The sequence below is a fragment of the Bubalus bubalis genome, chromosome 17, assembly GCF_019923935.1.
Source record: "Bubalus bubalis isolate 160015118507 breed Murrah chromosome 17, NDDB_SH_1, whole genome shotgun sequence".
Classification (NCBI taxonomy): Eukaryota; Metazoa; Chordata; class Mammalia; order Artiodactyla; family Bovidae; genus Bubalus; species Bubalus bubalis.
In genome coordinates this window covers 17,588,697-17,603,844 of record NC_059173.1, presented here as the reverse complement: position 1 = coordinate 17,603,844, position 15,148 = coordinate 17,588,697, and the positions used below count along the sequence as shown (strand labels likewise).

The 15,148-nt window shown below is 51.9% G+C and overlaps 1 protein-coding gene across 9 annotated transcripts in view; it reads left to right on the top strand.

Moving 5' to 3' along the window:
* The window catches only part of CUX2 (cut like homeobox 2), a 288,423-nt gene that overhangs the window by 258,111 nt on the left and 15,164 nt on the right, over positions 1–15,148 (top strand). For all 9 annotated transcript variants that reach the window (XM_044930185.2, XM_044930178.2, XM_044930177.2 and 6 more), the window contains 7 exons: positions 218–892; positions 1,837–1,938; positions 6,504–7,288; positions 8,064–8,223; positions 10,371–10,643; positions 11,880–12,068; positions 13,218–13,491. In XM_044930185.2, coding sequence (XP_044786120.1) covers positions 218–892; positions 1,837–1,938; positions 6,504–7,288; positions 8,064–8,223; positions 10,371–10,643; positions 11,880–12,068; positions 13,218–13,491 — 2,458 coding nt within the window. The remainder of the gene's footprint in view (positions 1–217; positions 893–1,836; positions 1,939–6,503; positions 7,289–8,063; positions 8,224–10,370; positions 10,644–11,879; positions 12,069–13,217; positions 13,492–15,148) is intronic.

Sequence of the window (15,148 nt, the reverse complement as noted above, 5' to 3'; positions counted from 1 at the left end):
TCCCTCTCTATCTCTCTGAACCTCTGTCGCTTCGTCTTTCACTCTGTCTCTGCCTATCTCTTCTTCTCCCATGCTATTTCTCTCCATCTGTCTGTCTCCCTATCTCTGTTTCTCTCTGTGTCTCTCTGCCTCTCTCTTCCCATCACTGTCTACTTCTCTGTCTTTCTGTCTGTCTCTCCTCTCTTCCTCTGTCTGTCTGTCTGTCTCGGTGTTCTAGAGGAGGACCCTTCGGAGGATGATTCCATCAAGGACTCTCTGGGCACGGAGCAGTCCTACCCATCCCCTCCACAGCTCCCACCGCCACCAGGGCCCGAAGACCCCCTGTCCCCCAGCCCAGGGCAGCCCTTGCTGGGCCCCAGCCTGGGCCCCGATGGCCCTCGGACTTTCTCGCTGTCCCCCTTCCCCAGCCTGGCTTCAACGGAGAGACTGACAGGGGACACGCTGCTGTCCAAGCACATGATGCCCCCAACTGCCTTCAAGGGGGAAGCGGGAGGCCTGCTAGTGTTCCCCCCAGCCTTCTATAGTGCCAAGCCCCCCACGGCCCCTGCTACCCCAGCCCCTGGCCCTGAGCCGCCTGGGGGTCCTGAGCCAGCAGAGGGGGGCGGGGGCGGCGTGGCCACGGCAGGGGCTGGAGCAGAGGAGGAGCAGCTGGACACGGCGGAGATCGCCTTCCAGGTGAAGGAGCAGCTGCTCAAACACAACATCGGGCAGCGGGTGTTCGGCCACTATGTGCTGGGGCTGTCCCAGGGCTCAGTCAGTGAGATCCTGGCCCGGCCCAAGCCCTGGCGCAAGCTCACGGTGAAGGGCAAGGAGCCCTTCATCAAGATGAAGCAGTTCCTGTCGGACGAGCAGAATGTGCTGGCCTTGAGGACCATCCAGGTGCGGCAGCGAGGTGGGTGCTGGCTGAGGGCCCGTCCACAGAGCCGTCTCCCCAGGCCAGCCCCAGGCGTGGGGCTGTTGAGGGCTGAGAACACGGCTCACAGTTCAGAGCCTGAGTCTGCCACCTCCCAGCTGTGTGACCTGGGGCAAATGACTTTGCCTCTCTGTGCCTCAGTAAAATAAGGGAAACCATCTGTAAAATAAGGGAAACCATCCTCAATTCCTCCTGGGGCTCCCTGTCCCATAGACCTGGGTGCTGCCGTGGTGTAGTTCAGGCGGATAATGGTGGGGAAAGGCCGGGCCCCTGGGGCTGCCTTGGCAGGTACCCTGTAAGCACTTCCAAGCCTCAATTTACCCATCCATAAGATGACCGGGGTGAACCCCCCAACCTTGACAGACTCAGTTTTTAGAGTAATCCATGTGAAGGCCCCAAGTTTTGACCCCACAGACACCTGAGTTTGTGTCCCAGCTTTGCCATTCATCCACTTAGTGACCTCAAGCAGCTCTCTTTAGCTGCTCTATGCCTCAGTTTCCCCATCTGTCAGGCTCCTGAAGAGAGTTAAATGAGCATAAAGCATGTAATAACTCCCTGAGAATTGTTAGCTATTTTCTTTTCTTTCCTTTTTTTTGGCCACACCTTGGGGCATGTGGGATGTTAGTTCCCCGACCAGTGATCGAACTTGCATCCTCTGCAGTGGAAGCACAGAGTCTTAACCACTGGACCACCAAGGAAGTCCCAAGATGATCGTTCACTTTGATGGTGGCTGCCCTCACTGAGTTTTGTTGTTATTTCAAACTGAGTCTCTTGTGGGTCCACAGTTTGTCACACGGACTCACAGTCTGGCTCTCACTCTCCCGGCCCTGGGAGGAAGACACCAGCGTGTCACCCTGCCCAGCACCAGGGACTGACCCCCAACATGCAGGTCCCCACAACAGACACCTCCTTTCCTCCCCCAGGCAGTATCACCCCAAGAATCCGCACGCCAGAGACCGGCTCGGATGACGCCATCAAGAGCATCCTAGAGCAGGCCAAGAAGGAGATCGAGTCACAGAAGGGGGGTGAGTGTGGCCACAGCAGGTGAGGCCTGAGGCCTCCAGGGCCTGTCCTGAGCAGGAGGCGAGGCTGTGTCCACCCCAGAGGGGATTCCAAGCAGGTCTGAACCGCTTTTCCTTTTTCACAATCTGCAGCCAATGAGATCTAGGCCTGGAAAGTACCAGATCCATTATCCAGTATGGGAGCTATAAGCCATTTAACTACAGTTAAGTGAAATTACGGAGAAGGCGATGGCACCCCACTCCAGTACTCTTGCCTGGAAAATCCCATGGCCGGAGGAGCCTGGTGGGCTGCAGTCCATGGGGTCGTGAAGAGTCAGACACGACTGAGCGACTTCACTTTCATGCATTGGAGAAGGAAATGGCAACCCACGCCAGTGTTCTTGCCTGGAGAATCCCAGGGATGGGGGAGCCTGGTGGGCTGCCGTCTATGGGGTCGCACAGAGTCAGACATGACTGAAGTGACTTAGCAGCAGCAGCAAGTGAAATTAAAACCTCAGTTCTTCAGCCACAGCAGCCACATCGCACAGGTGACACCAAGGCCGAGTTCTGTTGGGGATGCTGCTCTGTGTTGTTTCCGGAGGCCCCGTGATCAGTATTCACCAGGCGCTTGTCAGGCACCTCGACCTGAGCCTTACCATCTGACCATCCACCTCACCCTCCCTGCACTTGTACTTTCTGGTTCCCAATGAGATGCTGCTCCCCCAGCTTCCTCCCACCTCTCCGACCGTACCTCCTCCACTTTCCCAGTGGGTGCCCACTCAGAACTCAGTGATTGAAAACAACACAGATTGATCTTACAGTTCTGGAAATCGGAAGTCCAAAATCAGCCTCACTGGGCTACAGTCACGGTGTCGGCAGGGCTGCGTTCTTTCTGGAGGCTCCTAGGGAAAATCCGTTCCCTTATCTTTTTCAGCTTCTAGAGGCTGTCCAGATTTTCTGCCTCCTGGCACCTTCCTTCATCTTAGCGTTGTAGCATCTTTAGTCTCTCTCTGTCTCTGTCTCTCATCTTTCTGCCTCCCTCTCATAAATGCCATTGTGATTTTGTGGGGCCCACCCAGATAACCCAGGATAATACCCTCATCTCAAAATTCTTAACTCTGATCATATCTAAAAATTCCCTTTTGCCATGTGAGGTAACATATTCACAGGTCCCGGAGTTTGGGATATGGATATCTTTGGGGGACCGTTATTTAGCCTATCACAGTGTGCTTTCTCCATCAGCCCCTTATGGGGCTCCCCCAGAACTCCACCCCAGGCCTCCTGACTTTCTTATTCTTCTTCGATGAGTTAATCTGCTCCTGGAAGTTTCAACAACCCTAACCCTAACCCCGTCCAGGGGTTACTTAAGTTTTTTCAAGCTTGTCCATCCCGCATCCCACCTGCCACCAGCCTAGTGAGCCAGCGTCATCACTTGCTGGGACTATTACAGTAGCCTCTTTACTGGTCTTGCCAATGACCAGTCTTGCTGGTCCTGCTTTACTGGCCTAGACCCCACTCCAGCTCATTCTCCCCCCAGAGGCCACAGGGATCCTTCAAGAGAACCACATATTCATGTCACTATTTGAAATCCTTCCATGGCTCCCTATTACCCTCAGGATAAAATCCTAATTCCCCAACAAGGGCTACAGACCCTAGAATAGTCTTCAGACTCCTCCTGACCCCTCCATGCCTCTCACATGAACTGTTTTTGCTCATGACCATCCTCACTCCTGTTTCTGTGCCCCTAAGGCCATCTTCACCCCAGCCACCTTTCTGTCCGGCTCCTGCTCCTACTTTACAACTCAACTCAGAAGTCATCTCCTCCAGGAACCCCCATCCCCATCCTGGTGGATTGGAATCCACCCCTCCTCGGATCCCCTGTAATGACCTGTGTTATTCGGTGCAATGGAGCCTGAGTGCCTTGGCTGCCAATTTTGCCTCTGCTATTTATTAAACAGTGTGACCTCTGGCAAATTACTTAGCCTCTCTGTGCCTTCATTTGCTCATCTTTAAAATAGGTGCAGTATTTGTATTCCCTTCTCAAGGTTGTGTGAGGATCAAATGACATCAGGCATGGCACGCACTCAGCTGGGGTCTAGTATGTAGAAGGTGTCCCTGGAAAGTTAGCCGTCCTCATTACATTATCACTATGTCTCCATTGTTGCATTTATTCATGTTACAAATGACTCTGCTGATGTGGCTGTCCCTCCAAGTGGGGGATTCTTGCAACCAGGGACCTATCACGTCCCTGCACCCAGCATAATGTAGTACAGCCAGCGCAGACCACAGCTGACTCAACTGGACACCGGCTTCAGCACTCCCACTCCATTTTACAGTATCTGCTCCCCCCTGGTGGTGACTTGGGGCAAGTGTCCCTATTCCCAAGTCTGCTGCTGGAAGCTACAAATTTCCCACGGACCCCTCTTTTCCTGGTCCCTGGAAAGGACAGAGAGAGGTTAACCCTGCTGGGATGCTGCACTGCCCCACCCAGATAATCTGCTGAGCCCCGACTGTGTGCACACTTAGTTATGTCTTCTTGGTCAATTCTGGTAGCAAAAGAGAGGCAGTCATTCAGTAAACATTAAATGCCTACTGTGTGCTGGACAGAGGTTACACACATAGATGAGACACAGTATTGGGGTGAAAAGAACCATGAGAAACAGTCTCATCTAACTCTCCCACTAAAAAGGACAGCTGAGGCCAAAGAGAGGGGGACATACTCACAGTTATTCCGAGACCAGAGGAGAACACGGGCCTCCTGACTCCCTGCACAGTGCTCTCCCACTGGGAGGTCTGCATCAAGGTAGCAAAGAAATTAAAAAGACATCACAGAGGGAAACCTTTGCTCGAGTGGCCCAGGCAGGAGGTTTCCATTTAGGGTCTGTGAAAAGTTCAGCAAGAGGAAGAGTGCCAGGTTACCCCCCGATGTCCCTCACAGAAGTGAAGACTAAACAGAGAGCAGTTAGCATCCCTCTGGGAAGGAAGTGAACGTGGCTGACAATGACCTGCGAACTCTGCTTTTGGGGATCAAAGGAAATATTCAGAATGGGAACAAAAATGTATATAGAAGCTATCTCTTTATTGTTGTTCCCAACAGTGACAAAGTAGAAACCTAAGTGTCCAGCAGTGGGGGGCTGGGTAACTAAAGCCAAGAGTATTTCTTCAATGGCATATGCAGCCATTAAAGATAGAAGAACTTCAAATCGTAGGAAGAAACACTCATGTTGAGACTAAGTGGGAGCAAGCCAGGCCACACTGCCATGTATCAAGTGTGGCCATCCCATGCATGTAGTTAGAAAACAGATTGGAAGGGAAGACTTGGGAAAATTTCATGTGATTACCACTGGGGGAAAGATCAGAGGGGATTCTCATTTTCATCTTAAGTTTTTGTGCATTGTTAGCTTTTTTTTTTTAACAGAGGGGGATTTTTTTGGCCATGCTCGCTCTCTGTTGCTTTGCGTGGGCTTTCTCTAGTTGTGGTGAGCAGGGGCTGCTCTTTGTTGTGGTGGCTTCCCTGTTTCGGAGCACAGGTTTGAGGGTGCTCGGGCTCAGTAGTTGTGGCACCCAGGCTTTGATGCCCCACGGCATGTGGAGTCTTCCCAGACCAGGGTTCAAACCCGTGCCCCCCGCGTTGGCAGGCAGATTCTTACCCACTTCCACCAGGGATGTCTGCTTTTTTTGAGGTAAAATTCACATAACATGAATTTAACCATTTTAGAGTGAAGAATTCAGTGGCCTTTAGTTCCTTCACAATGTTTTGCAGCAACTGTCTCTGTCTAGTTCCCAAACATCTTCATCACCCCCAAAAGGAAACACTGTACCCGTTAGTAGTCGCTCCCCACGCCTCACCTCCCCTGAGCCCCACGGAGGCCCCAGTCTGTTTTCTGTGTCTGTGGCTCTCCTTGTTCTGGATAGTTCATATGAGCGGAAACTGTCAAATAGGTGGCCTCTTGTGCCTGGCTTCTTTCACTTCACGTAATGTTTTCAAGTTTCCTCCATATGGTATCAGTGCTTCATTCCTTTTATGACTGAATAGTATTCCATTGCTCTATTGCTTTTTAATTGGCAAAGCAATAGAAATTATTTTTAATGGCGCTATGAGGATCCACCGGGGTGCAGACTACTCAGTGAGATAGTAAAGGAAGGGCTGTGTTGACCTAGGTTGGTTCAGGGGTGGGGAGAGACCCCAGTGTAGGAAAGGCCACTAAGAGAGCAGAGGGAAGCCTGGTCCTGCTGTTCCTTTGTGTTGACCACTTGTAGAATTTTCACCAAGTAATGTATTGCTTATTTGGGTTGCTCTGCCGCTCAATAGAAAGCAGGTTATACTGTGTGTCCTTTCTGGGACTTGCTTTTATTTGCATAGGTGGATCACAGCATGTGTAAAAACAGCTGTCTTCTTCTAACCTTACAGTATCCCCATGAGCGCTTTTTCCACATAAGCTAAAATCTGTGTCCACCTGGTTTTTATCCCCAGACACAGAGGTTGCCCCCAACATGTCGCTGGTATAAATTCTGTGCTGTGAACGTCTTTGTCCTTCAAACCATGCCCTGTCCACGGGCCTCCAGCCTCCCTGTCCCCTTTCCCACAGGCGAGCCCAAGAACTCAGCAGCCCCACTGAGCATCACCAACGGCACAGCCCCCGCCAGCACCACCTCGGAAGACGCCATCAAGAACATTCTGGAGCAAGCACGCCGCGAGATGCAAGCGCAGCAGCAGGCCCTGCTGGAGATGGAGGCCGGCGCCCGGGGCCGCTCGGTACCTCCCTCGCCCCCAGAGCGGCCCTCACTGGCCGCCATGAGCCAGAACGGGGCCCCGACGCTCGTCAAGCAGGAGGACAGCGGTGTCGGCAGCGGGGGGACGAGCAGCAGCGGCACGCAGACCTCCCTCACGGTCCTGTCCCCGGCCGCCTTCGTGCAGAGCATCATCCGGAAGGTTAAGTCGGAGATCGGCGACGCCGGCTATTTCGACCACCACTGGGCCTCGGACCGCGGCCTGCTCAGCCGCCCCTACGCCTCTGTCTCGCCCTCACTCTCCTCCTCCTCCAGCTACTCCGGCCAGCCCAATGGGCGGGCCTGGCCCCGTGGGGACGAGGCCCCCGCAGTCCCCGAGGACGAAGCGGCCGGGAGCGAGGACGAGCCCCCCAGGGTGGGCGAGCTCAAGGCCGAGGGGGGCTGTCCTGAAGGGGGCGGCGGCGGGCGGCTGGCCTACTACCCAGCCTATGTGCCCCGCACGCTGAAGCCCACCGTGCCGCCCCTGACCCCCGAGCAATACGAGCTCTACATGTACCGCGAGGTGGACACCCTGGAGCTGACGCGCCAGGTCAAGGAGAAGCTGGCCAAGAATGGAATCTGCCAGAGGATCTTCGGGGAGAAGGTGAAAGTGGTGGGGTTCGCCCCAGAGGTTCAGGGAGCCTGGGGAGCAAGGACACCTTTGCCGTGTCCATGGCCTGGAAAGAAGGGTGTGTGTGAGTGTGTGTAAGTGACCAAGAACTGAGCAGAAGCAGGATTCAGACCCAGATCTGAGTGACCCCCAAAGCCCTTTTTCCTGTCCCTGGGCAGTGGGGAAAGGGGAGCCACGGACAAGGCTGGTGTTCAGTTCTGCGGTTTTTAAAGCTGTGAAAAGCTTCCATCTGGTTAGTTAATAGCCGCCTACCCCCCTTCTCCAGTAACCTCCATCCCTCCCATGGTCCATTCCACTTAAGTGTTAAGGCTCAGCCCAGCTCGGAGGAATGGGAAATACAACATAGGAAGGCTTCCTGGAGGAGGAGGCACTTAAGGGGTCTTAAGAGTCCAAGGACGATTTTTAGATGGGCTTCCCTTGTGGCTCAGCTGGTAAAAAATCTGCCTGCAATGCGGGAGACCTGGGTTCAATCCCTGGGTTGGGAAGACCCCCTGGAGAAGGGAAAGGCTACGCACTCCAGTATTATGGCCTGGAGAATTCCGTGGACTGTAAGGAAATCTGGAAGGGCACTGCAGTTGGAGGGCACAGCACAGGCACACAGCAGGCATATGGAGAGTGAAGATCACTTGAAGGCAGCCCTCTCCTCTTGGAACAGGAGTGAGCAGTGGGCCCTAATGGTCTGGGGAAGAGAGGTGGAGGGGATGGCCAGGACCTGCTGACCCAGCCTTCCCGCCCTGCCCATCCCCAGGTGCTGGGCCTGTCACAGGGCAGCGTGAGTGACATGCTGTCCCGGCCGAAGCCGTGGAGCAAGCTGACGCAGAAGGGACGGGAGCCCTTTATCCGCATGCAGCTGTGGCTCTCGGACCAGCTTGGCCAGGCCGTGGGCCAGCAGCCCGGCGCCTCCCAGGGTGAGTACAGATGGGGCCCCGAACCACCGAGAGCCCTCACTCTTCCAGTCTGTGCAGTGGCTTCACTGCCCACGTCTCCCTTCTCCTGCCCCTCCCCGCTGCTGCCCTGAAAGGGCCCCTGCTCCCCTTTCATCCTTCCCTCAGCCAGACTGACCTCTAGGTGGCGCCAGAGTGGCTAGATTGAGCGGGAGTAGGGGTGGGGGCGGTGCCCACCTTACCATCCCATGTCAGAAGTCTGCTGATTGATCTCTTTCCCAGCAATCCAGCTTGCAGCCTCAGAATCCTTCTTCGCACAGAGCCTTTGGGTTTATATTAACAAATTTCCATCAGGCACCAGTTAAATACATTGAGGAAGAAGTACCTTTTTCCACTTGACTGGAAGGTGCCCTGTGGACCAGCACAGGAATTTCTAAACACGCCCCTCCCCATTAGGGACACCTCCCCAGGCATGTCCCCTGCCCTCCCCGGACTGTCCAGCAGCTCAGCTCACGCTGGAAAGTCCAGTGAGTGGGTGACTCTTGATTCCTCAGGAGGTGACCCCATTATCTCATGGAGTCCTCTTTATGGCCCTGAGCAGGTAGTTGCAAGTATAGCACCGCTTGTATTATGGCCCCATTTCACAGATTCGGGAACTGAGGTTCCATAAAGCCACCCTATCCAAGATATCTTCTAAAAAGTGGTTTTCTAACATGCTGCTGCTGCTGCTAAGGTGCTTGTTATGTCTGACTCTGTGTGATCCCATAGATGGCAGCCCACCAGGCTCCCCCATCCCTGGAATTCTCCAGGCAAGAACGCTGGAGTGGGTTGCCATTTCCTTCTCCAATGCATGGAAGTGAAGTTGCTCAGTTGTGTCCGACTCTTAGCAACCCCATGGACTGCAGCCTACCAGGCTCCTCCATCCATGGGATTTTCCAGGCAAGAGTACTGGAGTGGGGTACCATTGCCTTCTCCGTTTTCTAACATATATGTACACAAAATGTCTTATGAAAAATGTGGTTTTATTTTTTAAGGTAATTACCATTTTGTTATAGTGAGACTATTAAAGCTGTACTCGCACAGCAACTGTCAAGTATATATATAAAATAGGATTGTTAACTTCAGTCACCATGCTGTGTATCAAATCCCAGAACTTACTCATCTTATATGCATCTTTTTATTACATTATTATTGATTGCTGTGGGGACTCACTGTATTTTACTTAGCTAACTCTGGCAGTTGGACTTGTCAGTCATTGCCAAGTCCTTTTTTTTCCTCTTAACTTTTAATTTTGATGTAATTTCTAACTTACCAAAGTGTTGAAGCAATAGAACCAACTTCCTATATCCTACATACTGATTCACCAGTTGTTAATTTTGCCATATTTGTGCTCTTTCTCTCAACTATTTAAGAGATTAATTGAAGATATCATGTCCCTTTACCCCTAAATATTTCAAAGTATTTAGCAAGAATGAGAAATTTTACAATAATACAATACTACTATGTAACCCACCATCTATATTCCAAGTTTCTTCAGTTGTCCCAATAATCACCTTTATATAATTTTATCTTTCCCTGTCCAGGTCAAATTCAGGATCACTTGTACTTAGTCATCATGTCTCTTTAGTCTCTTTCAATTTGGACAGTTCTTCTGCCTCTCTCAAGTTTTTTAGTTTTGACGTTTGTGAAAACTGGAAGCCAGTTATGTTATAGACTGATGCTCAGTTCAGCTTCGTCTGATGTTTCCTTGTGGCTAGACTCAAGCTGTGCACTTCGGGCAGGAATGTCCCAGAAATGTTGCTCTGTCCTTCTCAGTCCATCATATGAGGAGTCACCAGCTGTTGATTTGTCCTGTGATTGGAGGTGCTAACTTCAATCACTAGATTGAGTTGGTGTTGGCAGATAGCTGTACTTGCAAAGTTACTGTTTTTCCCTTTGTACTTAATAAGTATCCTGTGGGGAGATACTTTGGGACTAGGTGGATATCTTTTTCCTCCTCCAACTTTCATCTACTGGTTTTCACAGCCAGGATGGTCCCTGCCTGAGATTTTACTGTGGTAGTTGCAAAATGGGTTGTCGCCAACTCTTGGCTGTAACAAACAAGCCTGCCCAAACCATGCATGTCTATGCCAGATTGCAGTAACTGCCTTCTCTGTCTCTGCCGCCCACAGTCAGTCCCACTGAACCAAGGTCCTCGCCATCCCCACCCCCTAGTCCCACGGAGCCACCGGAGAAGAGCTCCCAGGAGCCCCTGAGTCTGACACTGGAGAGCAGCAAGGAGAACCAGCAGCCAGAGGGACGCTCCAGCTCATCACTGAGTGGGAAGATTTACTCGGGCAGCCAGACCACAGGGGGCATCCAGGAGATTGTGGCCATGTCCCCCGAGCTGGACACGTACTCCATCACCAAGAGGGTCAAAGAGGTCCTCACAGACAACAACCTAGGTACAGGGTACTGGGAGTCAGGGGTGCTGCCTCTTGCCCTGCTTGGCTCCCCCTTGCCTTAAGGAAAGAGCCATGGTGAGATCCCAGGCACTGGGGTCCCTTCTGCAGGTGCTGCTCAGCCCTGGGCCACCCAGGGCCCCCTGGGAGGCATCTGACTCTGAACTGGGTCTCTAGAGTGGACAGCAGGGAGGTCAGTATGCTGTCCTCCTAAAGTGCTTAACCCACAACTTTCAAAACTTCCTTCCAGGAGGACTTAGAGAATCCCAGGAAGATTCGCAGTTATTCTGATAACTCAGTCCTCATCCAATGCTGGGGGCCCAAGAGAGAAATCTGGATTCTTTAATTTTTTGAATTACAAACGCCTCCACGTCTCAGATGGGAGTCAAGTCATGCACACAAACCTCAACTTTTCACTACAATTTTTATAATAAAAATAAGGTATCACTATTTGAAAATGCCAAACAATACAGGAAAAAAAAAAGTTAAAGTGTAAACAAATAAAATCTCCCCTAACCTCCCAGTCATACGCCACAGTTTTTCTGTATCTTTGATATTTTCTGAACACATACAGAATTGTATGTTCACCTAGTTTCTTCTCTTCTTTTTTCTAGATAGATGAAATTACACACAGGCTGTCCTTCCACTTGCTTTTTAAAAACTAACACTGTTCTGCAGACCCTCTTCAGCCTTAGAATGAATAGCCCACCTGCAGTCTTTGTCACTGTTGAAAAATTTTCAGGCCATGGATGCCCCACATTTTTTATGCAGCTAATGAGCATTTTGCTTGTTCCCAATTTCCTGCTGCCTCTGAAACCACATCCACATGCGTCTTTGTGCCCTTGGGCAAGTACATCTGGAGGAGAAATCCCAGGCAGTGGAATTGCTGGATCAGAGGGTTTGCACATTAAAATTTTGATAGAATCTGTCAAATTACTCTCCGACAAGGTGATACTTATTTGTGTACATGAAGTTTGCAGACAATGTCAGGGATCCCCTAGGAGTGAATAACATCTAAATCATGACAGCATTTTTGTTTGGCAGCTATCTGCCTGCCCCCACCTCCTGTTTTGCAGAAAGTTCCCCAGATGCACACAGGTGTGGGTCCCCCGATGTGTCTGGTCCTCCCTGCTGAGTTAGTGGAGACATTCCCTGGTTTCTGCCTGCCCCTTGTCTCTCCCGGGAGCACCTGTGCCCAGCCTGGGGTAACAGGTCGTCCCCCTCCTCCCCTGTCCCCAGGGCAGCGGCTCTTCGGGGAGAGCATCCTAGGGCTGACCCAGGGCTCCGTGTCTGACCTTCTCTCCCGACCCAAGCCCTGGCACAAGCTGAGCCTGAAGGGCCGGGAGCCCTTTGTGCGCATGCAGCTGTGGCTCAACGACCCCCACAACGTGGAGAAGCTGAGAGACATGAAGAAGCTGGAGAAGAAAGGTAAGCCCTGGAAACTCTGGGTCTGGCCTCAGGTTTTCCCATTGGAACCGTATCTGGCTCTAACCTAAATAAACCCAGGGTCCCAGTGGTCCAGTCTTAGCCTAGTGTAGGCTGCAAGAAATAGCCATTCCACAGAACGTGAGCCATTAAAATGTTTAATACTTTTCCCCTGAAAATTCCAATACACCGTCTCTCTCAGCGTCCTTCCACAAACCCATAGCCACTCCAGAGTCTCCTGCATATTCCCCAAGCCCCCTCTCTCTCTGATCTCTCCATCCTCTGCATCAGAATCCTATTATATTACCCCCTTTGCCCATCACCTGGATTCTACGCAACAAAGCACAGAATTGACCCAGCAAATGATAACTCCCCCTTTAACAAGACCGGACAAGAAATCACAGGTTCGTTGGGAACTTGTCTTGCCGCTTGCTGGCTGTGTGATCTTGGGCAAGTTACTTCCCTTCTCTGTGCCTCATTCCACTTCATCTGAAAGTAAGAGTCATAGCGTCTACTTCAGGGCATTGGTGTGAGGATTAAATGGGACCCAATACCTTACTTCCTCCATTCTGAGGTGGGCTTCCCCCCCAACGCACACACATTTTGATGATTTGAGGCTGAGATGCATCATGCAATTACTACGTTCATTTAAAATTAACGTCCTGGAGCCTGGCAGGGGCCAAGGACGAAAGACTCTGCACCACTTTCTGCATCTGTACCACCTCCCCACTGAACCCACAAACTCCACAGATGGCTCCAGAGAAAGCTGTGAAAACAGGAAAGAAAAATCTTAAAACTAAGATTACTTCCCCCTGCCCTCCAAAACACTGGTGAAATTCAGGGACACTTCTGACAATCGAGAATGCTGCAGAACCCCCTTTTTGGAGTACTTCCTGTCTGCGAGGGCAGCCCTCCACACATGTTAACAGTTAGCGTGTTAATGATCAGGTGTGGGCAGGCGAGCGTCTCCCATCTCACGAGGAGGGCGTGGAAGGAGAAAAGGCTGAGGCCGGGCCGGGGTCCCCACGTTTGGGGCACAGGGGCTCTAAGGACAGCTGGCTGGTGCTCAGTTCAGCTTGAGACCCCTCCTCGGTTCAGGGGAGCCTCTAGTTGGCCCCTCTCAGCCCTCCCTCCCTCCCTCCCCCACCCCAGCCTACCTGAAACGCAGGTACGGCCTCATCAGCACTGGCTCAGACAGTGAGTCTCCAGCCACCCGCTCCGAGTGCCCCAGCCCCTGCCTGCAGCCCCAAGACCTGAGCCTCCTGCAGATCAAGAAGCCCCGAGTGGTGCTGGCCCCCGAAGAGAAGGAGGCGCTGAGGAAGGCCTACCAGCTGGAGCCCTACCCCTCCCAGCAGACCATTGAGCTCCTCTCCTTCCAGCTCAACCTCAAGACCAACACCGTCATCAACTGGTTCCACAACTACAGGTAGGGATGGGGGGCAGGGTGCCTGGTGGCCCCTGGGAGGGTGGGCAGGGGTCTCAGCCGGCACCCTCTGCTTCCTCATCCCAGGGCCTGGAGGGAGCCCATCATGGCCTCTGGGAAACGAGGTGGCCATATTTCTAGGTGTTTAGCTTTATAACGTAGGCAAACCCGGATGTAAATTCCAGCTCGACAGTTTTCATCTTGTGCGGCCTGGGCAAGTGACTTCACCTCCCAGAGCCTCAGTCTTGTAACCTGTAAAATGAGAATTATAATGGGGTCTACTTCATAGAGTTGCCTTGAGGATTTGATGCGGCTAACATACTTACGGAAAATAACCGGGCACATAGGAGGCGGTAGGTGCTGACGACAGTATTGTCGCTACCTTTGTTGTGACTTCACCAGCGTGCTCCGCGTCTGCCTCTACAAAGGGACAAGGGATTGTGTTTGGGGCACAGGCCTGAGGCACCCTAACTACCCACTGAGTCTTGTGTCAGTGCCCTGGTCTGGGGCTCCTGGCCTTTCCCACTCCTGAGGGGGAAGGAAACCCTTGTGGCAGCCCCTCAGGCTCTACCCACCTCAGGGAGTGGGCGATCCCCAAGGAAAGTGGTGCATCCTTCCACTCACCAGTCCCTCATCCTCGGAGCAGCTGACCTGCAGGGGGCTGGCTGCCTCGGGGCACTGACTGGGTGCACGGTTCCCAAGGAGACCGCAGAAGGGCTTCCTGAGAACCCTGAAGAGAAGGCTTGATGCGATTTCAAGGGCCATCCCTCTGAGGCACTCCCCACCAAGCCTCCTGAGCAAGAAATGTCTCTGATGCCCCTGTGGTGCCAGAGAAGAGAGTCTCTTGATCCCTGAGAGAAGAGGAGGGAGGAACCTAGAAGGATGGAACACCTGAAATCTCTCTCCAGAGCCCAGGCATGGGCATCACACAGACCCGAGTTCAAATCCCACCTTGGCTGTGTGTTGTTGGGCAAATCACTGTACCTTTCTGAGTCTCATCCCTATTTTACAGATAAGGAACTTAAAATTTACTCCACAACGCTGAATTGAGGATCAAATGAAAAACTACAGGCATGAACACATTGTAAAATACTGCTTTATAGCTTGCTCAGACCCAGAACCTGCCAAATGGCAGATGATACAGGTCCTTAAAGCCTCACACCCTCCTTCGCTTCCAGACATTCTCTCCCCTCTTGTTTCCCACAGGAATGTATCCCTCCATTATAATCCAGCATATTCATTTCAGTTAATAGTTGCCATGTATGCACAGGGAGCCAGGGTCGGGAGATACGGGGGTTCAGAGCCATCATCCCTGCTCTTAGAGAATTTAAGATCACAAACCAGATAATTTCATGACAACCTAATAAATGCTGTGAAAACAAGAAGGAATAAGGAACTAAGGGAAAAGGGAATTCTACCTAGGGGAAATTTAGATAGAGAGATGGCATTTCAGCTGGACTTTGAAGGAGTAGGGAGAATTCCACTCCCCAAAAAAAAACATTCTCAAAGAGCTATAATTATAGAAGAATACATTGCTTCATTTAGTAAATGTTTATTGAGCATCTTCTTTGTCCCAGGTACCAAAGAGAATGAGGTAAAGTCCTTAGCATCTCTCACAGACCAGCAGGGATGGTCACTATTAAATGAGTTCTTATAGTAA